Source organism: Rattus norvegicus, chromosome 10 (assembly GCF_021556685.1).
Source record: "Rattus norvegicus strain SHRSP/BbbUtx chromosome 10, alternate assembly SHRSP_T2T, whole genome shotgun sequence".
NCBI lineage: Eukaryota > Metazoa > Chordata > Mammalia > Rodentia > Muridae > Rattus > Rattus norvegicus.
The window spans coordinates 111,729,040-111,753,614 of record NC_141543.1 but is presented as its reverse complement, the minus strand read 5'-3'; the positions used below and the strand labels follow the sequence as shown (position 1 = coordinate 111,753,614).

The 24,575-nt window shown below is 51.9% G+C and overlaps 3 protein-coding genes across 33 annotated transcripts in view; 2 read left to right on the top strand and 1 right to left on the bottom strand.

The window, feature by feature from the left end:
- Slc38a10 (solute carrier family 38, member 10) overlaps window positions 1-8,142 on the top strand; it is a 49,591-nt gene extending 41,449 nt beyond the window's left edge. For 4 of the 23 annotated variants that reach the window (XM_087572592.1, XM_087572588.1, XM_087572581.1 and 1 more), the window contains 5 exons: window positions 445-612; window positions 908-1,375; window positions 1,883-1,987; window positions 5,132-5,308; window positions 5,940-7,596. In XM_087572592.1, the coding sequence (XP_087428718.1) occupies window positions 445-612; window positions 908-1,375; window positions 1,883-1,987; window positions 5,132-5,308; window positions 5,940-7,033 (2,012 nt within the window). In that variant the 3' untranslated portion in view covers window positions 7,034-7,596. 23 annotated transcript variants of the gene reach the window in all.
- Window positions 8,143-11,334: 3,192 nt separating this feature from the next.
- On the bottom strand, window positions 11,335-13,503 carry Ndufaf8 (NADH:ubiquinone oxidoreductase complex assembly factor 8). Of its 3 annotated transcripts, none has more exons than XR_015631089.1 (3): window positions 13,375-13,503; window positions 12,532-13,286; window positions 11,335-11,652 (listed from the first exon to the last, which is right to left on the bottom strand). XR_015631089.1 is itself a non-coding variant. In XM_087574496.1 (3 exons), the coding sequence occupies exons 1-3, from the start codon at window positions 13,456-13,458 to the stop codon at window positions 11,491-11,493; spliced, it is 261 nt and encodes an 86-aa protein (XP_087430622.1). In that variant the 5' UTR covers window positions 13,459-13,503; the 3' UTR covers window positions 11,335-11,490.
- A 196-nt stretch (window positions 13,504-13,699) lies between these two features.
- On the top strand, window positions 13,700-21,039 carry Tepsin (TEPSIN, adaptor related protein complex 4 accessory protein). Of its 7 annotated transcripts, none has more exons than XM_087573323.1 (14): window positions 13,746-13,815; window positions 13,985-14,060; window positions 14,525-14,597; window positions 14,971-15,062; window positions 15,148-15,241; window positions 15,953-16,020; window positions 16,233-16,308; window positions 16,427-16,498; window positions 17,350-17,553; window positions 17,785-17,959; window positions 18,080-18,193; window positions 18,287-18,365; window positions 18,601-18,735; window positions 19,562-21,039. In XM_087573323.1, exons 2-14 carry the CDS (start codon window positions 14,037-14,039, stop codon window positions 20,039-20,041), a joined length of 1,686 nt encoding a protein of 561 aa, XP_087429449.1. In that variant the 5' UTR covers window positions 13,746-13,815; window positions 13,985-14,036; the 3' UTR covers window positions 20,042-21,039.
- The last annotated feature ends 3,536 nt before the right edge of the window (window positions 21,040-24,575 follow it).

Below are 24,575 nucleotides of genomic sequence, written 5' to 3'. Positions count from 1 at the left end.
CCTGGGCATTTGTGGGCATGCGAAGAAGAACTTTGGCAGCCTCTCCTTTCTTCTCACTTTGTGGTGTGAATTTTACCCACCAACAGCAAGAGGTTGACAGGCCCACCCAACCATATCCTTAAAGGCCTTTCAGCCTAGGCCTTAGGACCAGCAGCAGTTGCTTCCTGCGGGAGACCCTAGGAATAGCACTTGGACGTGTGCTCACGCTGCCACCTGGCGGCTGTGGATGAGTGTTACATAGCATGTCGTCTGTCTACAGGTATAAATTGAGTCATGAGATTCTTTATTATGAGTGAAAAGGAAGGATTCTGTTGGTTAACTGATAATCATGATTAAACAGGAAGAAACCTACCTCTACTCTGCCATTTGGCTTCCGTATATGGTCCCGATCTTAGGAAAATGGCCCAGCCTGGTTTCTGGTGGCTCACTGTGCTGTGCTTGCAGTCCAGGATCCCGTTGTAGTCATGGCTGAGGATAGCCAAGAGAAGCTAAAGCCAGCAGAGGACAAAGAGGTCCTGGAGCAGGCCCAGATTAAGGGGCCAGTGGATGTGCCTGGAGGGGACACTCCCAAGGAGAAGCAGGAAGCTGCACAGCTGGATCGCCCAGGTCAAGGTAAGTGCTAAATGGTACCAGCTGTCTTGACAGAGAAAGACCTGTGATGGGCTCTTGTGTCTTCCTCAGCCTAGACCTGTGCTCTGCCTTCCTCTTGGCCAAGACAGCTGTCCACTACTGTTCCTCTTGTGACGTTGCCATTCTAGGAGTCCTGGCAGTCCTCAGATAGTTGTAGAGGGGCCTGAGGTCATGGTCATGTCACACTGGAAAGCCAGAGGACAGTTCAGGTTCCATAGGAAGGTAGAGAGGACCCTCTTCAGTCTCATGTCCTCGACCTGTCCTTATGTCCTTCCAGGTATTGCTGTCCCTATGGGCGAGGCCCATCGCCACGAGCCTCCCATCCCTCATGATAAAGTGGTGGTAGATGAAGGCCAGGACCAAGAAGGGCCAGAGGAGAAAAAGCCACCTCCCAAGCTCCCAGATGAAGGAGACCCTGCAGGCAGGGGGCAGGGGGCACCACTTCTGCCTGAGTCAGAGAAGAAGCAGGACCCTGAGAGGGGAGAGGAAGGAAAGAGACCTGAGCAAGTCCTGGCAGTAGGGGAAATTGAACGTCCTCAGAAGATTCCAGAAGCAAATGGTCAGCCACCTGTCCAGCCTAGGAAGGAAGATTCCAGACCAGGAAATAGGGATCTGCATCCAGTTCCCCAGGCCAGGGTCTCTGTGGAGCTGAATGATCTGGTGGCAGGTGAAGGCAAGGAGTCTGCACAAAAGGCTGGAGGGGCCCCGTGGAAGCCCATGGAGAGTGCCGTGGAGAGCAATATTGGTGAGTGCCAGCCTCTGGAGTTCATCACAGGGAATGGGTTAGTCCTGCTCAGTCCCCACTCAGCTCTCTCATTTCACATGATTAGCATGTGACTGTCACAGCCCTTCAGCAGCTGGTGGGTAAAGAAGAGCTGAGGAGCCTGACAGCTTCTGTAATACCTGTCACACAGTTGTGGCCATACCACTAAATGTCAGGTGCCAGGCTGTTCTCGTGGTGCACACAGGGGACAGTGCAGGAACGCTTGACAGGTAACACATTGTTAAGTGCCCGTCTAAGAGCTGGTTAGGATGGTGCTTGCATTTTAATTGGCGAAGGTAGTTAACATTGGCTCACTGCCATAGCCTGAGATTGTTAAATGTTTTTTATTACTTCCCTGGTAACAGTCAGGTTGAACATACACTGTGCTGGGGGGCTGGCTAGAGAGTCATTTTAGGAAACATCTGCCAGCCCCTCACCCACACCCAACTTTGACTTTCCAACAAACCAGCGGAGTCTCCCTGTGTGCAGGTGGGAAGGCGGGCCTCGCTGTACAAAGGCCGGAGGCTGCAGAGCAGAGGGAGAAGAACGAGGCTGAGCAACCAGGTGGAGACCAAGCAGGGAGCAAGTTGGAAGGTGAGGGGGCCATAGCCCTACGGAAGGAGCCCCAGAATGAGCTTGGGTGGGATGGGTGCTCCTGGATCCCTCCTGCCTCCACAACTTCCGTTGCTTGGTTTTTATGCTAAGGAAGCACCTTCAGTGACCCCTCGCTATTCCCACCAGTAGCTTTCCTCCAGCCCCTCTCCAGGACTGTTTTTATCTCCCTCCTTTGCCCTTATACAAGGTCATCTGGCTTTTAACTACCATTTTGATTTCCTCTTTAAGCAGGCATGTTAATATTTTCACCACTCGTCCTTAAAGGCTAGGAGGGAAGCCTTAGTTCACAGCTGGGAAGACTCATGTGAAGGCTGTGCCTGAGGTGGATCTGTGTGCCGTGTGCTAGTTGGGCTGGGATGGCATTGCGTCTTTGTCACACCTGACGTAACGGCCTGCCCTGGCACCTGAAGTTTGCCATGGCTGTTGTACCCTGAGTTCTCTAAACTTTCATGTCCATTTTGATTTTATTTCGTCCCTGTGGTGTTTCTTGTGCAGGGAGGCAGTGGTGGCCTACCCGGCAGCCCACTAGTGACAACCTGTCCAATTGTTTTTGGTGAACCCTCAGCTGAAGTCTGACCTGGGCTACATGGTGTCCAGGCCAAACTCCGTGGCCATCTCTGAATTGGGCGTCTTGGGTGTTCATGCCTCACGCCACAATGGGCTGGAAGAGATCCAGGCTTTGCCTCTCACTCAGCCATAAAGGCCAGACTTGAGCAGCTGCTCAGCCGCTGCAGCTGATGGGGGCTACTCCTGGCTGACAGTGCAGACCTGGAAGATAGAACACAGGTTTCTTCTGCTTGGTTGGAGCTCACAACTTGCTGGGGAAACTTTCCCACACTTGCTGTTTTTGTCTCTGGTTCTGGTCTGACTGTATTTGTTGGTTCCAGTTTCTGTAATCTCTCGCCTAAACATGTTTGATTCTTTGACTGTTTTTTTCTTTCTGAAGAAGAGACTTTTCATGGTTTCCTATTGTGCCTCTCTTCCATATGCCTCTCAATGGGACGGACAGCTGAGATTAAAAAGCTAGTAGCAGGTACGGCTCAGGACTGTGGTGCAAAAGAAGCATGTGTGTGGAGGCCCTGACAGTGTGGGAACAGCACCTTGGTGGCACATTCTGCCCTTGAGGGCCCTGCATGAAGATGTGTCAGTCCCGAGGAGTGGCACCCCTCCAGACACAACGTAGCCCCCAGGTGGGGTCTCTGACCCTCCAGCTCCCTCTTTCTTCTCAGCCCCTGTGGCTTTATCCTCAGAGAACAGCCTAATGGTGTCCCTAAGTAACCTGAACCTGAGTTAGAGACAGGGTTGGGGCTGCATGTACCTGCTGCTGTGTGCGTTGCCTATGTCTCCTGTGGGTTTCCATCCTGTCTGTACACCTGGCCCTGCTAGGGCGGGACTTGGAAAAGTCAGTCACCATGCTGTCCCACATTTGCCATGTGCGTGGGACTTCCAGTGGACACAGCACCTTTTTCCCTCTCCCAGAGCCAACGCATGGCTAGTCCACTGAGGCGTACACGAGGCATGGGGCCTGCTCTGTCAGAACCCTGCACTTAGCAGGTTGGGAAGTGCCAGCAGTGTGTATAACTTTGAGTATTCTTATATAACCGACAGTCACATGATCTTGCAGTCAGTGAGGCAGCCTGTGGGGGGCACTGCTATGAGCTTTTTCATGTGAAGGGAGAAGAAGGGAGCCGTGTTACTAGGCCTTTTCCTCTCAAGCCACTGTCTGGACCTTAGGCATTGGCAAGAGGAACAGCTCTGTTTCTTGAAGTTAGCTCTTTTCTTCATGGTGGGCCCAACATCCTCTCCATGGTCCAACCTGCCTTTCCTTGCACTGGCTACTGAAGGGTTTGGGAAGATCCTAGGGTGTGCTCATGGGAACATACTTGTGACCCTTGGAAGGTCTCTGAAAATGGATTGCTTCAGCTAGTTACTGGTGGGAGCCTGTGAATGTGTGCCCTGCACCTGGGAGCTATATAGCCCTGGCTGGCCTCTTAGCTCACCAAGGTCTGCTTGCCTGAATCCTGTGTGCAGAGATTAAAGGTGTGTTCCATCCCCACTCCCACGTAAGACACTTTTATACTCTGATACCTAATCCCTAACCCATCATCTTCTAAAGATGCCTAACTTAAAAATGTATGAGTTGTGAAGATTAACCTGCCATAGCTGCTTGCTATGGATAACTGGCTGGCCCAGTGCTGATGTGCTTAGAGTGAGAAGCCAGCCAGCCCTTGATGTACTTGTCAGTGGCCACCAAAATCAGCTGATGGTGACTGGATCATACCCGCCAGGGTTTGTGGATAGGACACAGCAAGTTTGAATAGGAAGGTCTTCTTACCTGTGCTATTCGAGGCTTGACTCCCCCTCATTGACGAGATGAAGCTCCCCTCCTTCCTGAATACCCAGCCGTCCCCTGGTATCCAGGCCACACTGACAGGTTCTCATGTTCCACTTGAAGACTTTTGTTTTTAAGATTCTCTTCATCTGGGGGCTGGAGAGATGGCTCAGCGGTTAAGAGCACTGACTGCTCTTCCAGAGGTCCTGAGTTCAAATCCCAGCAACCACATGGTGGCTCACAGCCATCTGTAATGGGATCTGACGCCCTCTTCTGGTGTGTCTGAAGACAACGACCATGAACTTACATAAAACAAATAAATCTTCAAAAAAAAAAAATTCTCTTCATCTTACAAGAAACTTTCTTAAAATATTAAAACTTTTTTTAAAGATAGCTTTTAGGTTTTATTTTCTCTTGTGTTAGCCCTAGAACAAATGTGTGAGGCAGTTGAGGAGAACCACCCAGCTCAGAGAACCTACTACTAACTTTCTGGTACATTCCTTCTCAATTTTTGTGTGGACATGCATTTTCAGCCAGAAGCAGACAGGGATCTGGGATTGACCACTGTCTGACCCACTGAGGGGAGAGCAAATGCAGGTATGACTACCGCTGGCCAGATTAGGGCCTAGCCCTCTAGCCTGACTGCTGTGCCACTGGGATTGAGGTGATGCAGATGGTGTTGCAGATACAGGCATGACAGGACCGATTCCCCATGGGTCACAGGGCCAGCAGTCCCACAGGTGTCTGGCAACCCTATCTGGGGTGCATCTGATGTTGTGTGTCTCCCCCAGAAGCTGGGAGGGCAGAGATGCTGGACCATGCTGTACTGCTACAGGTGATCAAAGAGCAGCAGGTTCAGCAGAAGCGCCTCTTGGACCAGCAGGAGAAGCTGCTTGCAGTGATTGAGGAGCAGCACAAGGAGATCCGGCAGCAGCGACAGGAGGGTGAGGAGGACAAGCCTAAGCCTGGTAGGTAGAACCCAGCCCTGGGGAACAGAAGACAGACCAGGTCTGGGGCTAGACTCAAGGCTCAGAGCCTGAACAGTGAAGATTTCAGTCTTGATCCTGTTTTTAAATTTTATTTTTATTATGTGTGTGTTTATGTGTGTATGTGGAGGCTAGAAGAGAATGTCAGACCCCTTAGAACTGGAGTTACATAAGACCATTGTGAGCTTCCTGAATAGGTATTGGGAGAGCAGCTTTGGTCTTCTCCAAGAGCAGCAAACATTAACTGTTGAGTCGTCTCTCCAGCTCTTGGTGATTTTTTTTTTAATTTATGTATATGAGTACACTATACCCGTCCTTAGACACACCAGAAGAGGGTATCGGATCCCATTACAGATGGTTGTGAGCCACCATGTGGTTGCTGGGAATTGAACTCAGGACCTCTGGAAGAGCAGTTAGTGTTTGTTTTTTTTTTTTTTTTCCGGAGCTGGGGACCGAACCCAGGGCCTTGCACTTGCTAGGCAAGCGCTCTACCACTGAGCTAAATCCCCAACCCCGCAGTTAGTGTTCTTAACTGCTTGAAAGTTTCTTTTCAGTCAGTGCATCACCAACTGTCCATTTCTTTGGCTAAAACAATGCTTACCTTCGTTCACAGCAGACATGCAGCCAGAGCCTGGGGTGGCTGTACTCAGAGGACAGGAAGAGGAGGCTGAGCATGCTGGGGCCCCAGATGAGCATGCTGGGGAGACACTGGAAGATAACCCTTCACAGCCTTTGCAACCTGTGCTTGGAGCTCCTAGGGGTCACCCTGCTCCATCCCAAGACAAGGGCCAGCACCCTCTGGAGGAAGTCAAGGTACTGGCAGGCAGAGACCTTGCTGACCTTCCTGCTGGTGGTTCTGACACAGAGCCCCATGGGGCTTCAAGTAAGCTGAGAGAAGACCAAAAAGGTGCTGCCCTCAAGGTGGCTGAAGCTGTGAGGAAGCTGGTCCCAGGGGACTTGGAACCAGTGCACAAGCCAGACCCTGCTGAGGTGCCCAAGAGTCCAGAGAAGCAGCTTGCCAAGGAGGTTGCCAGGCAGCGCCAAGATGTCTTTGGTGAAGGTTCCCAAGAGAGGAAGGAAACTGGAAAGGATGCAGTGGCCCCTGGTGCTGATACTCAGAAAGAGGCTGCCCAGCCTTTAGTAGGGGCAGAAGCTGAGGACTCTCACTCAAAATCCAGGCACTCAGAACCCACCAAGGTCCCAGCTAGTGGGCCAGCAGGTATGGGCTTTCAGGCCCAAGCCAGGTTTCGGCAAGAACCCCAGGTCATCTTTGACAAAAGTCAGGATTCTCACCCAGAGGTAAGAAGTGAGGGCCCCCGAGGGGTTGGCATCCCTGCTGAGGAGCAGCACAGAGGAAGAGGGGCTGCCGCCATGCAAGAGGAAAAGCAGAGACCAGATCCGAATTCTGGGCCCAAACTAGCTGTGCCTGGGGATCAGAAGCCTGAGAATGCCAAACCTAACAGAGACCTGAAAGTGCAGGCTGGCTCTGACCTGCGGAGGAGACGGCGGGATCTCGCCTCTCCTCCAGAGCAGGAGCTGGCTCCAAAGGATGGAGTCATCATTAGCTTTAACTCCCTCCCTAACGTACAGGTGAACGACCTCCGCAGTGCTCTGGACACCCAGCTCCGCCAGGCTGCAGGGGCCGCATTACAGGTGGTGCACAGCCGGCAGATTAAACAGTTGTCTGGAGACCTGGAGGAAGCCTGAGAACCTGGTCAGGGGAAGGCTGCTGCTAGACATTGGACGGCAGGCAGCCGGTGTCCTCTGGCGACACCCTGACTGGAGGCCATGTTGTTATGTTCCCAAGTCCTTCATGATGAATTGCGAAAGTCTACCCTGCCACCCAACCCTAGGCATCTGTCCCTCTGTGGCTTCACTTGCCCCAAGGCCACACCAAAGCACGCACTGGCCCTAGTATGGTGGGTCTTGAGCCAGCCCAGGAAAAGCAGTGCTACATACAGTTCAGCTCCAGTGATGCACTGCGGCACCTCGGCTGTTCAGACTCAGTCTGGCAGTGCTGACAGCAAGGCAGGCAACTTTGAAGTTGCCAGTCTTCATCTAACTTGCAACCTGTGACAGCCAGATTCCACTGACTAGATAAATTCCATGTTCTCCATAGAAGGAAACCTGCATCAGGGATGTCTGTCTGCCTTGGGGTGGGTAGGACTTGACTTGGGTTGGGAAAGGAGGCACACAGCCCTCCTGGTTTTTATCATCCACATTCTTTGAACCTGATTATGAAGCAAAAAATAAAACACCACTAACAAGTAGTGAGTCAAGTTGGTTTACCTAAAGGAAAACACATTCAGGATCCTGGATGATACCAAACCAGCTAGAGGCTAGAGGTCATGGGGATACACGCCCCAGCCGTCTTCCTGAACCAGCTGAGTGCTGCTGGGGAAGCAACAGGCAACAGGCAACAGGCCCCCGTGCTGATCCCTGTTGTAGGGAGGGGTTGGACAATGAGCACAGGCTTGCCACCAGCAAGCCCTGGGATGTATCTACACGGCTTTAGGCTCAGAGTAGAGCTGCCCTCTGTCCAACTGCAGCTGTCAGGGTAGTGTCCTGGGAGTCAGAGCAGGAAGTCATGACTGTTGTCTTTGAGCAGAGAATACTTGATATGTTTTGTCACTCACTCCCTTGCCCAGTAAGGAGACTGAGGGACAACAGCCTGGTTTGTCCCCAAGCCCTGCCGTGAAGGGCCTGGAAGCACCAGGAGCCTCAGTGGAATCATACTTGGACCAGGCCACACCCTATTGTGTACCTGCTGCACCTCTTGAAATGTATTTTATTACAGTTTATTTTTTTTTAATTTACTTATGTCTATCAATGTTTCCTTTGCCTATCTCTGCACCAGATGCCTGCAGTGCCCCTGGATGTCAGAAGAGGGTGTCAGGCTTCCATCCTTTCTGACTAGAACCAGTTCCAAATACAGCATTGTTTGGTGGAAAGATGCCACCTGGCCTTCCCCTCAGATCAAAACTCTTATCACCTTGCTGGGGCTGGGACTTCTACATAGCCTGATAGTCCTGAGTATCTTGAGGTCATTCTGTTCTAAAAGTAGGCAGGGCTGTCCTTGTTCCCAGCTCTTCCTTCTAGCTCTCCCCTCTAACCCTGCTGTTAGCACCTTCAGGTAAGGGCACTTCTTAAAGAACACAGCTACAGATTTGGGGTGGGGTGGGGGTTGCTGGCAAACTGTAAAACTGCTGAGGGAGACGATGCTCCCAGCTGGGTCCTGTAAAACCTGGGCCAGCAGCCTGCCAATTCAGCTACTAGCTACTAGTTGGGTCAGGTCAACTCCAGTAGGCAGGCTACTGGAGTGGGATGCCTGCCCACAGATGATTCTGCTGTAGAACAGGTATGCTTGGTAGCAATGCTACCAGGCTAGGAGGCATGCTTCTGTTCCAGGGCAGCAGAGCGGGGCACAGGGAGTAATGCTCAAGCTCTCAAAAGAACAGACAGCTGGGGTAGGAATGGCAAACATCTTTAATCCCAGCACTCAGGAGGCAGAGGCAGGTGGGTGGATCTCTGAGTTCAATACCAGCCTGGACTGTAGAGTGAGTTCCAGGATAGCCAAGGCTACACAGAGAAATCATGCCTCAAAAAAAAAAAAAAAAAAAAAAAAAAAAAAAACAAAACAAAACAAAAAAACAAAATAAACCAGATTTCATCCAAGGCCAAGACATTGGTTCAGTGAGGTCTAAGTTGCAGGGTTCCAAGTAGGAGAACCAGGAGGAAGTTTTTAAGTGCTTAGGCTATAAGGTGGTACACCAAGGCAACCTTTGAACTGTGCTCTCTTGCCCAGGAAAGGTTCAGCAGGAGGGCCCTCACAGCACTAGAACTTGACAGGTAACCTCTGGGCTTCAGCCCCAACAAGCTGACTACATGCTTGAGCAGTCAGTGCTATGTGGCTGTGGCAGCCGTGGAAGCGTCTGTTGTAGCCAGTGAATGCACTCCTGAGAGAGACTAGTGCAGGTGCAAAGGCCAAAGGAGCCTGTACAGCAGTGGCCTGGATACTGCAGGACAACTTGATTGATTTTCAGTTTCAGTACCAAGGTTGCCTGGCCTGTGTGATCAGCCGAGACAGCACTGTGGCACAAGCATATGGTAGAGGTTTTCCATGTCCTGTTGGACAGGAACTGAGGATCAGGCACAATGTTCAAAAGCATGCCTGTAATGACCTACTTCCTGAAGTTTCTAGGACCTCCCAAAATAGTCTCGTTCTTGTGTGTACGAGAATCTAATATTCAAATCATGACAGCTGGAAGGAGTGGGGCTTGAGGCCTGAGAGCTGAGCTGAGTCTGTAGTAGGCCTGGGTTATGCAGGACCATGGAAAGCAGTGGGACTGTCTGCCTCCTCAGGGTTAAGGTGGAAGATGAAAGGACAGAACATTTTGCCAGACAAGTCTGAGGGCCCAAAGTTGGGAGTATTCAGAGATGTAAGAGGCTCCAGTCAGTGAGCTTTCAGGGAAACTTGAAGATGATATTGGCAGGTGGGGAGTCAGTCTGAGGAAGCTGGTCTTGGGCTGTGAGCTCTTGAGAACATGGAGAAAAGAACACTCAGACAACAATCTGTAATCCCTAGGCAATCACACCAACACCTGGGTCTCAGTGAGAGCCCAGAAGTCATGTCTTGAGATGGACTCGGAATCTACCAAATGTGAGTTTTCTAGAAGCTGAAGGGATGGCCTAGCAGTTAAAAGCACTTGTTGCTCTTGTCGAGGACCCAGGTTTGACTCCCAGCATCCACATGGCAGCCCACAATTCTCTGTAATTCCAGTTCCAACACCATTGTGCCTCCCTGACCTCCAGTGTAATATACATATACACGTGTGTGTGTGTGTGTGTGTGTGTGTGTAACAGCTACAACACCTGTCCACGCTGAATAAATCTTAAACTAAAAAACCTGGGTTTTCCCGCACGGTCAGGCCAGTTCCAGAGTAGCAGTGAGATGCCACGTGGAGGTGCAGATTTAGGCATGGAATACAGGGCATGATGGTCCCTGGCCCTAGCCCTGTTCCCAGGAATCAGGGTTCTGAGGCAGGTGCACTGTCAAGGACACCATGACCACCACACCTAAGTAGAATGGGACTCAGTAGTTCCCATGTTCCCCAGCAGGTACAGAGAATCCTCTGCACTCTTGAATTTTTTTAAGCCCACTGTGTGAAGAGGAGGAAAAGAATGAAGGCTAGGAGCCATTGTCCCTGACAGGCTGCAGGGATGGCTGTCCCCTCACTGAAGGTCCAAAGAGAACCTCCTTGTTGGCTTTTGTCCAGAAAAGCCTCTGCCAATTCTTGGGCAGCCCTCCCTCCGTAGGCCGTTTCTTATGCTGGAGGCTTGCTCCCTTCTGCTGTTGCTGTTTTTGTCTTTGGTGTGCCTTACGCTAAGCTGTCAGATCCAGAGGCTTGGTGAGCCAGACTTAGACTAAATACTTTTGATGAAAATAGGGAGTTTTTGTTTTAAGATTTATATGTTTTGCCTGTATGTCTGTGTGCCACATGTGTGCCTGGTTCCTGCTGAGGCCAGAAGAGGGTGTTGGATCCCCTGGAATTAAAATTAAAGATGGCTGTAAGCTGCCATGTAGGAGCTAGCAACTGAACCTGGGTCTTCTGAAAGAGTAACAGGCGCTTTTAACTGCTGAGCAGTTTCCCCAGACCTTGGTTAGAACAGGGTTTCTTGTTTTGCTTTGGTTTGGGGTTTTTTGTTTTTTTTTTTTTTTTTTGAGATGGTTTCTCTGTGTAACAAACCCTGGCTGTCCTAAACTTGCTTTGTAGACCAGGCTGGCTTTAAACTCAGAGATCTACCTGTCTCTGCCTCCCGAGTGCTGGGATTAATGGTGCGCACCACTATGCCCAGCTGAGTGCAGTTTTAAATGAGGTCCCTGTGGCAGAGCTCTGTGGTCCAGACCTGCCACCCTTGTGGGGTGGGGATGCAGGTGTCCTCTGGATACATTGTCCTTAGGAGAGACCAGTTCCTTATACCATGCTCTCTACATAAAAGTCTGAAACTGCAATGTTAAATCATCATGTTACATCTTAATCAAATCCAGATCCTCATACACAAAGTGCTGTGTAAACAGCCCTGCCCTGCCCAAGGTTCAAGGTGGGAAGAACCACGTAACACCAGGAACTCTGCTGTCCACATTCAGGTCTCCATGAGTGCTGTCAGTACAACGCATCTGTGCCCATTGCTCTTCCTAGGAGCCTCCCATCATGGTCTTCTTGGCCTGAAAGAGAAAACATTTTGTTTCAGCAACTTATTTCCAATTTTAGATATGGCTTAAAAGCAAGACATCAAATGCCACATTCTCGGGGTTGGGGATTTAGCTCAGTGGTAGAGCGCTTGCCTAGGAAGCGCAAGGCCCTGGGTTCGGTCCCCAGCTCCAAAAAAAAAAGAACCAAAAAAAAAAAAAAAAAAAAAAGCAAACAAATGTCACATTCTCCCAAACACCCTAAAGAACTGAGGTGGTAGTGTATATATGGGGGTTCCAGCCTGAGCTCACCTACAGAGGGAGCCTGGGCCCTGTGATTGGGCACGGATGGATGTGGGATACCTTTATCTGGTCTAGGCAAGAAAAGAGATGGAGTCAACAGTTCACCAGCCACAAAGTTCTGGTCAACCACAGAGAGGGTGGCAGAGACAGCAGAAACTATGAACACTAGGAGTGTGTCTAGGGTTTTGATGACAGCTGCTGGCCACCAACCACAAGAGTAAAGGCTTGTCTGATTGCCTCCCTGCTCAGGGAGGGAGGGGTACAGGGTTGAAAGGCAGCCAAAAGGCAGGGATCAAGGTAGAAGGAACAAGAAAAGCGCAGCACCTGAAGACTGAACAGCGTCTGCTGGGAAACTAGTCAGAGGTTGTAGGTAAGGCTAGACTGTAGTGAACTCAAGGAAAGTTTAGGTCTCCCAAACACTGCTCTTTCTGCCTAAGGCTACTGTGGACTTAGCGAACTGCTTCAGATATGCCGTGTGGCTCTGCGTTCTTTTTTTTTTTTTTTTTTTTTTTCTTTTCTTTTTTTCGGAGCTGGGGACCAAACCCAGGGCCTTGCGCTTCCTAGGCAAGCGCTCTACCACTTCTTTTTTTTTTTTTTTTTTTTTTCTTTTCTTTTTTTCGGAGCTGGGGACCGAACCCAGGGCCTTGCGCTTCCTAGGCAAGTGCTCTACCACTGAGCTAAATCCCCAACCCCGTGGCTCTGCGTTTTTAACCCCCGACCCTATCTCTCGTCCTATTTCTGCATTGGCATCTCCCAGCAGCAGTGCTGCTAAGACCTACCTCAGACCCGCCGAATCAGCAATACCCAGGAGACCAGCAGTAGTGATAATTCTAGGAACCTATCGTAGGATGAGGGCCCAAGACTCTTGCAGGTCAAAGCCCCATTACCTGATAACACCTACCTGTTCTGTCTGAAACATACACTATGGTCTCCCGGTCTCACTATGGTCTTACGCTGCTGGCCGTCTTCACAAGACTGTAAGTGGGACGGCAACTGACAGGGACCATGGCCAGGCAAAGTCAGAGGGGACTTGAAGTGGAGGGGTCATAGGCTGAAGACCCAAGAGGCTCTCATCATCTTTTCTGTGCTACAATGAGAACTAGCTTCGGACACTGCACTTGACTCCTCGGTGAAAGGGGTGCCTAGCAGGGCGCTCCCCGGACAACGCACAGGAACTTCTGAGAGAAACTAAGTTGAGCTGGGGTCGGCCTTCAGCAAAGTTAACTTGAGGTCCTTCCACCCTTCAATGACCCTTCCTGGAGTTGATTGGCAGAAAAAAATATGCTTGGCCTTGCCCTAAAGCAGCAGAAAAGGAAAGCCAGAAAGGAACGAGGCAGCAAGGACATGCCCACCTACCGCAGCGGCGAAGCAGCTCCGCAGGGCCTCGAACTCGCGCACGCACAGGTCCTTACTCAGGCGGCCTCCTGGGGCAGTGGAGGCCTGCACGCACTTCCCATACGCCGAGGCCTGTGGGAAGACCGGACAGTACTAGGGTCTGACCAGAGTCGCCACCCTCTTCCGCTTATCCTGCAGCCCAGCTCCGTCCGCTGCTTACCTCAGCTCCGCAGGCCGCCAGATGCTCGGGAAAGGCTCGGAGACGGCTCCGCACACGCCCCCACACCGCTCCGTTGACAGACATGAGCGGTTCTTTCAGGCCCTTGTGGGCGCCGCCATCTTGGGCCCTGCCTCTTCCGGTGTAGAATGTGTGAACATCCGGTCCCTCCGCCTTTTACTGCTTTCTGGTTGGTCAGAGTCGCTGTCTTGTGCTTCTGTAATTGGTGTTAGTTCTTGTCCGACTCTACCTGGGACTTTGGACTGGCTGAGGCTCAGATGTTTCCGCCTTTGTGCCCGCCTCCTGAGAACGATTGGTTGGGGGAACCAGAGAAACGCGACGATTGGAGGATCGAAACCTGGCGGAAGCGGGGCAGACTGGGAGGTTACCTGGACCATGGCAGCCGTTCCGCCGCTGCGAGACCGCTTGAGCTTTCTACATAGGGTGAGTGAAACTCGCCGGGTGTGCTGACACTCGCGCTCGGGGACCTTGCTAGATTAGCGGGGACAAACTGTCCAGCAGCTGCTGAAAATGAGTGCGCCTGCTGTGATAGCAGGAGGTTAACCCCAAGGGCGGCGAGCGATCTCCAGCGGGGCCCATCCCCTCTTCCCAGGCTTCATTTCTGAAGATCCTGGAAACTCAGATCTCAACCAAGTAAACACCATATGTTTGCAGTGACAGGCAAGGCAGTAAGTAAGCAAGCACAGCTATGCTGATTCATGACTATAGAACTGAAACCCCTCAAGGAGCCATGAAGCCCGCCAAGCTGAGCCCTTTGGGTCTGTACTCAGGAGGGCTGGTGTCTCGCCCATTACACACAAAAAGCCCCGAGATTCTTGCTGTTGCTGGTTGATAAGTAGGTAGATTTAAAATATCCTCACACTTATGAGCATAGAAGGCTGGGACTGAATCTCATCTTGACCTAGAGAACCGTCATTGATTTTCCTCTTTCCTGGGTCACTCCTCCGTGCCAGAGCAAAGCCTGTTTACAGCTCCACTTTGTGGCCCTTGGGATGATTGTGGTCCCTCCCAGGCTCTCCTGGGCAGTTTCGGCACCAGTCAGCATGAGGCCTGCCTGCTTCCATTCCCTTCAGTGGCTGGGACCTACCCTATATAAGACGGCAGCTTCACCATGGCACTCATTCCTCTTCAGCTCCCCATTCTGTTGAAGGGGACCTCAGATGATGACATCCCATGCCCAGGCTACCTGTTTGAAGAGATTGCCAGTATCCTTCTGCACCGTTGGTGGGTTTAGTGCTTAGTAAACAGCGGGGGTCCTGACTTAGCAGGAAGGGCTATTGGGCAAAGATGGGGTCTTCTGCTATCCCAGGAGCACCAGCAACTTCTTTTTCCTAGTATCCAGATGGGGGTAGGAGTGGGGTAAGAGGAGGGGAGGGAACACTAAAAACTACAATACCAATAAGGTAGAGACCAGGACACGCTAAAAGTTCCAGTGCTGGTTAGACCAAAGCCTGTGGTCATGGTCTTCAAAGTGAGACCTGAGTCCCATGGTCATCGGAAGGCAAGTCTTTCTCAGCCAGTAGATCCTTCCTGGTATGGCCTGTGTCAGCCTGCTTCCCTGACCCAAATGACTCTCAGAGATTTCCCACGAGTCACTGGGCAGCAGCCAGTGCCTGCTGGAGTACCTCCTGAACCGCCTGGACAGTAGCTCTGGCCACGTGAAGCTCAAGGTGAGGCCTCAGTCCCTGGAGCCAGCTTGGGTTGGGGGAGAGATACTTCGCAACCGCCAGCCCCATGAGTCTGCTGGTTCTTCAGGTGCTGAAGATCTTGCTTTACCTGTGCAGTCACGGCTCTTCCTCCTTCATGCTCATCCTTAGGAGAAACTCTGCTCTCATCCAAGAAGCCACAGGTATGGAAAGACACAGGTGTGCCCAGGGAAAGCAGGGGGTGGGTATCGGTACACACAACCCTTGGGTGCCACACTTGGGGCTCTGACTGGTCTGAGCTTGTGAATGGAAAAGGTGTCAGTGTTGGAGGTACCCACTAAGGACTCTCTGAGGAATGACTCTTAGCCCTAAAAGGGTGAGGCAGAACTGGCATATATAGGTGTGCTATGGTATACGCCAGCATGTGCAAAGCCCTGAGCCAAGGAAAGCTTGGCTTCACGTGGTGTGAGAAAACCTCGTTTTCTCTGAGGGGGCCTTTTTAGCAGAGGGAGTTTTATCTCAGGCTGAAGCAGCCTGGGAGCCAGGTGCAAAATAATACGTAAAAAGGTCCTGACAGAGACCTCAGGTCTACCATCCAGGCCCTGAGAAACTGCTAAGGGTCGTGTTGCAGGTGAGTGGAGGAGAATGGACCCAAGGAAGCAGTTAGGTAGGCACAAGTCCAGCGAGGGTAGGAGGTGGGAGGTAAGAAGTCTGTCTCTGGCAGACACAGTAGATATCATAGAGGTGGATGGTGGCTTCGCTACCTCCAGTGGTCAAGGGCGAATGTTAAATGTTGTATCCCCAACCCCCCTGAGGAAGGAGCTGGGGGATATACCCTCTGGGAGGGTTGGCCTGCCCCATGGGTAGCAAAGAGTACCCAGGCTCAGCCTCTCCGTCTGTCTTCTGCCCTGCAGCTTTCGCGGGGCCTCCGGATCCTCTTCATGGAAATAGCTTGTACCAGAAAGTGCGGGCGGCTGCCCAGGTGAGCTCTGGACAGGGTCACTGCCCAGACTCTAGGGCGACAGAATGTCTGTGAGGTGCTTGCTGTTTTCCTGCCGCATGGGGCCCAGCTGAGCCACAGCCCCTGTCCTTTGTTGGACAGCTTGAGAGAATTGTCTAACACAGAGCAGAGCTGGCGGGGGTGGGCAGAACAGCGGGCTCAGGTAGGACTCAGCCACCCACTTCTTCATTTAGGACCTGGGTAGCACCCTCTTCTCAGACGCACTGCCACAGCCTCCCTCCCAGCCGCCCCAGATCCTGCCTCCTGCAGGTATGCCACTCGGTGACCACCCCCCTGCCATCATCAGAGGTTGTCCCTTGGTGTCCTAGATGTCTCTGTGCATGTGGGCAGGGCCGGGGAGGCCTACGCTGATGCCAGTTTCTTTTAGGCATGGGCGCCCAGGCCAGGCCTCATAGTGCTCTACAAGGCTTCGGTTACACTAAGGAGAGCAGCCGGACAGGTAAGACACAGGACTCTTGGGTAGAGAGATGTACAGATTTACTCCCAGCACCCAGAAGGCAGAGACAGATCTGTGAGTTTGAGGCCAGCCTGGTTCAGGATGACTAGGACTACATGGGAAAAAAAACAAAAACAAAAAAACCTGTCTCAAAGACCAAAAAAAAGAAAAAAGAGTTTATATTCATGTAGAGGTCAGGGCCAGAACTCAATGGCATCAAGATCATCTGTCCCCAAGTGTACCCATGTGGACCCGTTTGTTACTTCCTGGATGTGCTTGTTCCCCTGTGCTGTTTCCTCTGCCCAGCTGAGAGGAAGGTTTGGCAAGAGTGGCCAGGTTTACTTGATGGCCAGGAAGGAGAAGCTAGACTTAAATCCAGCTGGCCTTGGCCTTTGGTACTGCTTGAGGAGCAAGGATCCAACCATGACAGGAACCTGGAGGGCCATCTGTGCCGGTGGTAACAGCGTGGTGCGTGTGGGTCCTACTCGTCAGATACTTGTAGCTTGTCTGTTGAAGGTGTATCTGACAGCACAGAATGGAGCAAGCCATCTCAGCTATCCTTGGGGCTGTATACGGAGCCCCCTGACCATCCTTGCCTGCGTGTTTGTACCCCTTGACTGAAGGGACAAGGACATTTTGACTACCCAGGGCAGCCCTCGTAGAACATCCCTTGCCAGAACTGATTGCTCTAAGCCAAGAGTCCAGACCAGAGTGCAGCTGCTGTGCTCCACCTGAAGCACGTGTCTGTCTGTACCTCCGTAGCTCTGAGCAGACAGTTGCCCTGGCCCTCCTGGAGCATGCAGTCGGGGTTGGGAAGGAGGCTGGGGTGCTGATGCCACTTCCTCTGTGTACAGGCTCTGCAGGTGAAACCTTCCTCTCCACCATCCAGAGGGCCGCAGAGGTAGTGGTGAATGCTGTGCGTCCTGGGCCTGATAATCCTTGTACCAAGGGACCCCTGCCACACGGTGATGCCTACCAGCCTGCAGTGACACCTTCAGCTAGCCACACACATCCCAACCCCGGGAATCTCCTCCCTGCGGCTATCCAGGGGACCAGAGGTAAGGCGGTAAGGGTTGCCACATTAGAGGTTTAGACGTGCCTTCGTGCCTAGGCAGGACTGTCACAAGGGCAGGAGGCAGGAAGCACCCATCTTGTGTGCTGGAAGTTTCTGGAGCTGTCCTGTAAGCTCAGGACACAACCTCTCGTCTCCTAGCCCAGAGTCCCTAAGAAGGTGGTGTGAGGTCTGTGAAAAGTCCTGGGGCCTTAACTGCCATTCTTGCATCTTTCAGCTGTGAAACACCAGCCCGGGCAGGCTGGAGGAGGCTGGGATGAGATGGACAGCAGTCCTAGTTCCCAGAATTCCTCCTGTACCAGCAACCTGAGCAGGGCCTCAGACTCAGTCAGTCGGTCTGGCAGTGATAGCCACTCTGGTGCCAGCCGGGAGCCAGGCGACCTGGCAGAGAGGTATGTGGAATAGATGGTCACCTCTCCCAGACCCCACTGTGGGAGCTTAGAGGGTGCTCTCCCACCCTTCTACCTGAGACCTAGATATCTGACTTGGCCGAGCTGTTGTACTTTTTCCAGGGCTGAGGGCATGGCCTCAAATGACTGCCAGCAAGAACTGAATCTAGTGAGGACTGTGACACAGGGGCCACGTGTCTTCCTGAGCCGTGAGGAGACGCAGCACTTCATCAAAGAGTGAGCTGCCCACCTGTGTGCATCTGTCCCGAGGGAGGAGGGAACTTGCTGTGGCTGCCCCCGATCCCTCCCATATGTCCCCTCCCTGTACAGGTGCGGCCTGCTCAACTGTGAGGCTGTGCTGGAGCTGCTCCTCCAGCAGCTGGTCGGGACCAGTGAGTGTGAGCAGATGGTGAGGACGAGAGGGAGCTCACTGTGCGTGTGTGAAGGAGCAGGGATACGTGGATCTGTGTGGATGACAGCAGGGCACCCTTGGCTGACAGTGTCCACCTGGGCAACATGGAGAGGGTGGTGGGGACAGCATGGCTAGTATCTCCTCATCCAAGGCCAAGACAGAGGAGGGTGGCATGAGACCCTGAGGAGCCGTGGAGAGCTGACTCCCGTTCTCCCCTGCTTCTGGTCCACAGAGGGCACTGTGTGCCATAGCGTCCTTTGGAAGTGCTGACCTCCTTCCTCAGGAGCACATTCTCCTCCTGTGCCGACAGCAGCTGCAGGAACTTGGTGCAGGCAGCCCTGGGCCTGTGACCAACAAAGCCACCAAGGTGAGCCGTGGGCCCTGGGAGCGCCAGACGGTCTCAGCGCTCATGGCCCAGGTGGCCATGGTCAGCACCTATGACGCATTCCTACAGCCCTGCCTATGGCTGGTGCCCACCTCCCTTGGACTTGCACCATGGGTGCCTTGGCTGCCTGCTTTACCTGGACACCCACCCATTCCCCCACTCATTCCTGTGCCTGGCTCACCACCCTGTGTCCTGCACATACTCACCCTGCTCCAGAAAGTCTTCCTTGGGGCAGGTTCACCCTGCCTCATCTCCAGAGTCTTTCCCATGGCCCTGAGTCTCCTCACCTGTGCCTGTTCTGTCTGCTTGGTCGCACCCCTAGTTGGTTTTTTCTTTGTTTGTTTGATTGATTGATTGATTGATTGTTTACATTTTGAGATAGGGTCTTACTATGTAACCCTGACTGACCTAGAACTCACCCGACACACCAGGCTGGACTCCCAGATCCGCCTGCCTCTGCCTCCCAAGTACTGGGATGAAAGGCATGACTACACATCCGGCCAGGGTCTCTTATTTTCTCTATTGCTACTAAATGTGTTGCAGCCTCTTAGTCCAGGTTGGCTGCTACACTGTTAGCACCTGTTAAACCCAGTAAACTTGGGTAACATCACAGGAATGTTTGTCCAGAGTAACCTTGGTCCCCTGGGAGGTTCTGAGGCTGGGCCTGCCCATATATCTGTTCAGGGGGACTTGTGTCATGCCATGTCGTGACTCTGGGTACCTGCCTGTGCTAAAAAACAATTAGCCTTGCCCCTCACTGTTTCTAGCAATAAACAGGAACCCCCAACTCCTTCCCGTTTTCCTCCAGATCCTGAGACACTTGGAAGCCTCCTGTGGACAACAGTTCCCTACCCTAAGGCCCTGTGCCCAGCCCAACTCTGCAGCTGCTGTTGTGGGCCCAGCTGATCTGCTGACCAGCCCTGTGCCTCCCCCTGGGAGCCAAGTCTTCCTCCAGCCTCTTAGTTCCACCGCAGTTGTGCCCAGGAGTCCTGTGCCCACTCCATCCCCAGATACCTTACCTCCTGCTCTGCAGGATCCCGGTGAGCTCAGAACCCAATTGGTATGTTCTAGTGAACCAGGGACAGGATCTGAACAGAGGCTGGAGAACACAGACACCCCAAAGGATAGCTCCAGTCCGTGCCCGTGGAGCCCCAACTCTCTGTTTGCTGGCATGGAGCTGGTAGCTTGCACCCGCCTGCCCTGCCCCAGCTTCCAGGCAGATTTGCAGAAGGTGACCACAGAGCCTCCAGTTTCAGAGCCATCCGCTTTTGCATTTTTAAACATGTGACTTTCTGGGCCCCGCTGTACAGAGTCCCCCCTGGCCCTCATATGGAGTTCACCATGGAGTGTTCCGTGGGTGTCTTCTGGCTGTTCTTTTGCCCCTCTGGCCCCTTCCTTTCACCTAGGAAACTGGTACAGCGGTCTTTGAGCCAGGTGATCCCTGGATGGACCTCCCAGTGCTCAGAACAGTCACTGAAGAAGACATATGGGCCCTGAGTGCTAACCAGCCAACCTGGAAGTGTGAAAAATATGGTCAACTAGTGCCTCAGAAGATGTCTGCACATCCACTGCTTCTTGGGAAGTGACTCTGGCCATGCCCCTGAGATTGACTTCTCTCCTCCTGGCAAGACCCACACAGACCTTCTTAGCAGTCTGTCCATAGCTGAAGACCGCCTCAGAGGTTTCCCGCTTTGTGCAGTACATCTGCAGGGCAGTACTTCCCCAGGGCTGCTGACCACAGTCCCTCTGCCCCATGCTGCTCTGTCTCTAGGAGGCTGAACACTGAGGCCAACTCCCAGGCTACCTCAGTCCCAGGCGGGCCTGTCCCATTGCTAGGAGCTGGCAACGATCGTATGGACTTGAACTCCTATGGTGACAGATGGCAGGTAGCAAGGCTGCAGCTGGGTACCCTGGGCAAGCCTTGTTGGGCTGACCCTCAGAAATGAGCACTTGATAAGGGTTAGAAACACTGACTTGGTTCACAGTTATGTTCTGATCTCCTTTCCTTCCTTATGGAGGTCAAATTAGCTGGGAGCGACAGCCTTGAGGACAGGGTGCTGGAAAGGTGCCTGTGGCCCAGAAGGCCTCGTTCTCAGCTTCCTCAGCCAAGTGCCCTGTGGCCATTGCCAGTGTCAGCCCCTGTGGGGCCCAACTCTGGATGCACAACTTGCCACAGTTTTCTCCAGCACACGGGAGAGTCTCGTCTAGATGAACCTTCCTGTCCATCTCAGAAGAGCCTGTGAAGCTGCGCCATGCACTTTCTCAATAAATGCAGATGTTTACACAGCCTGTGCCACTTTTGTTTAAGAGATGTTATTTACGTCAGTACACTGTAGCTGTCTTCCGACACAGCAGGAGAGGGTAGCGGACCCCACTACAGATGGTTGTGAGCCACCATGTGGTTGCTGGGATTTGAACTCAGGACCTCTGGAAGAGCAGTCAGTGCTCTCTTAACCGCCGAGGCATCTCTCCAGCCCCCATTTATTATTACTATCATTAATTAGTCACTATTATTATTATTCATTATTATTAGTCACACCTTGAGGACTTGTTTTCCTGAGTAGAGCAGGTGTCTCCTCCCCAAGTGTTTGGTGGAGCTTCTCAACGGTGCTGCTTCGCCCTCACCCGCAAGGGGCCAGGATACTCTGAACAGACACTGTGGTCGAGCTGCTCCAGGCCGAGCGAGCGGTGATCATGGCCTGAGAGGTGTCTTTCCAAATCCCATCAGAGTCTCCACAGGTGTTCAGTTGTGTCTAATGCAGGGCCTTGCGCTTCCTAGGCAAGCGCTCTACCACTGAGCTAAATCCCCAACCCCAAAGCGTTACCTCTTAACAACTCCTACAGCGTGGCTTTTCTTGGAAATCTTTCTGTGGACCCCAGGTTTTCACATCGCTTCAGCTGGTGAGTCAAGTGGTTCCATTGGGGTTGCAGGAGCAGGGAAAAGCGCATGGCAGTGTCCCACTGAAGAGTGGCCTTTCTCTAGTGACTGTTGGTGAAGTCGGGGTGGGGGTGGGGTGGCACTTCAATCCCTCCTTCCCTGTGGCTGAGGTTAAGGCAGATGCCATGACCAGAGGACAGAGTTCATCCCAGCTATGCTAGCCAAGGCTGGTGTTGTCGGTGTCTTATAAAATGATAGAAACACACAACTGTTCAGAAACAGCATCCACATCCTGGGTGTAGAACCTGACGAGCCCAGGTCCCCGGGCCACACCCTTGGGCAGGGGGTTTTCTTTATCTGCAGTTAAGTAAGTAGTTCAGTGAGGAGGTAGTAGCCATTCACGGTGTTGGAGCTAGCAACATGTAAAAGACTTAAAACATCTTGGCCCATACCTCAGACTTCACATAAAAATTTAGAGAGAACCATAGCCTAAGAGTCAAACACCAGGCATGGTGGTTCGCCCCTTTAATCCCAGTACTCAGGAGGCAGACAGATGGAAGCTTCATGAAGCTGAAGCCAGCCTGGTCTACATCGGGAGCTCTAGGCCACCCAGGTCTACATACTAAGACCCTGTGGTGGGGGGAAAGCAAAACTTATCAAAGGGAAAAATGTCAAAGCTTTAATGTCATAGTTAAGGGAATGGAAGGATGAGCCAAACACTGATAAGACTATTTTTTTAATGATTTATTTTATATGAGTTCACTGTAGCTGTCTTCCAACACAGCAGAAGAGGACATCGGATCCCATTACAGATGATTGTGAGCCACCATGTGGTTGCTGGGAATTGAACTCAGGACCTCTGGAAGAGTAGTCAGTGCTCTTAACCACTGAACCATCTCTCCAGCCCCTGAGAGACTATTTTTAGGTTACATGACTCATGCAGACTCATGTGAAAGCCTTGCTGAGAACACGGGATCAGTGGCATAGCTAGGCTGGTAAAGGCATTTTTATCACAAAGCCTGACAGCCAGAATCTAATCCCTGGGACCCACATGGTAGAAAAAGAAAACTGATTCATGGGCTGGAGAGATGGCTCAGTGTTTAGGAGCACTGGCTGCTCTTCCAGAGGTCCTGAGTTCAAATCCCAGCAACCACATGGTGGCTCACAACCATCTGTAATGGGATCCAATGCCCTCTTCTGGTGTGTCTGAAGACAGTGACAGTGTACACCACACACACACACACACACACACACACACACACACACACACACACACACAAACAACAACAAACCACTCACCTATTAATGTCACAGAAAAAAATGGAGGGAACAGAGATACCAACTGGAGCTTACAGGAGCTTACACGACACTGGGCAGCAGCGTCTGGAAAACATTCTGGTGGTTTCTTAAATAGCACTGATTCCTGTCCTAGGTGAAAACCCCAGCTTACTCCAAAGCCAGCGAGTAAATGAATGTCTAGAGCTGTTTCCATTGTGTGTACCTAACCATGGAACAGTTGCTGGGGCAGTCTAGGGGTAAGGTAACATGTTGGCTACAGACTGGAGCACAGGGAGAACAGCAGAATGAATCTCCCAGCTTTGGGGGGGGGGGCGGTGTAGAAAGACATGCTGTGCCTTCTTGTCTCTGATTTCCCTCAAGAGACAGAACAAAAGGTCCCAACCAGCTGGTGCCCAAAGCAGCTGATTAAACAAAGAAAAGCAGTACAGGGGTATGGTGTACAGTAGAAGAGTACTACTCTGAGTGGGTGGTTATCGTACACCAAAGGATGTGAATTTTGATATGTATAAACCAAACCTTTTCTGTTAATTTTAAAAAAGAGGCCACCATCAGTGTTTAAAAGCACCTACTATGCTGGATGGTGGTGGTGCACACCTTTAATCCCAGCACTTGGGTGGCAGAGGCAGGCGGATCTCTGAGTTCAAGACCAACCTGGCCTACATAGGGAGTTCCAGAACAACCAAGGCTACATAGAAAAACCCTGCCCCACCCCAATAAATAAACAGATAGATAGATAGATAGATAGATAGATAGATAGATAGATAGATAGATAGATAAGATAGAGCACTTACTTGCATAGAGACCTTGGTTTTAGTTCCCAGCACCCACATGGCATCCTACAACCATCTATAACTCCAGTACCAGGAGATCCAGCACCCTCAACACGATGCAGAAACATACACATAATAAATCATAGAAAGAGCAAGCCAGGTGTGGTGGCACTTTGCCTATAATTCCAGATTTTGGAGGTGAAAGCAAAGGATCAGGAATTCCAGGTCATTCTCAGCTATATAGTGAGTTTTGAGAACAGCCTGGGCTATGTGGTGTATATGATGCTTTCTTAGAACAAAAACGACTGAGGTTCAATGGCAGAGTTCTTATTTAGCACGTGCAAGACCCTGGACCACCATCCCAACCTACACACACACACACACACACACACACACACACACACACACGCTTGTTGATAAAAATTAATAATATATGCGGATAATTTTTTAAAGCATTTGAGTTTATAGTATTGTTATTTAATGTAACTTCTGTTGGAGAGGGCATCTGAGCTTCGGTGTCCCGAACCCTTTGGCCGACAGGAGAGCCCACAACTATTCACTATCAGCAGTAGAGTCACTACTCATGTACTCCGAAAGCTTCTTTGAAAGCAGTTGGAAAGAATGGGCAGAGGTGGCACAATTACCGCGCGGTCCCGCCAGGAACTAGAGAGGGCCTGGGATGCGCGGGGGTCCTCAAGGGGTGCCAGGACCCGCAAGCTCCGCCTTCCTAAAGCCCCGCCCCTCTGCCTGCCCCACTCCACCTTGGCTTTCCGCAGCTCCTCCCACGCCGGGACTTACAGGACAGCCTAACGGCCCAATGACCTACCCGAAGATCAGAGAGGGCGTCCGGAGAGCCAATCCCTGAGCGGCGCGCG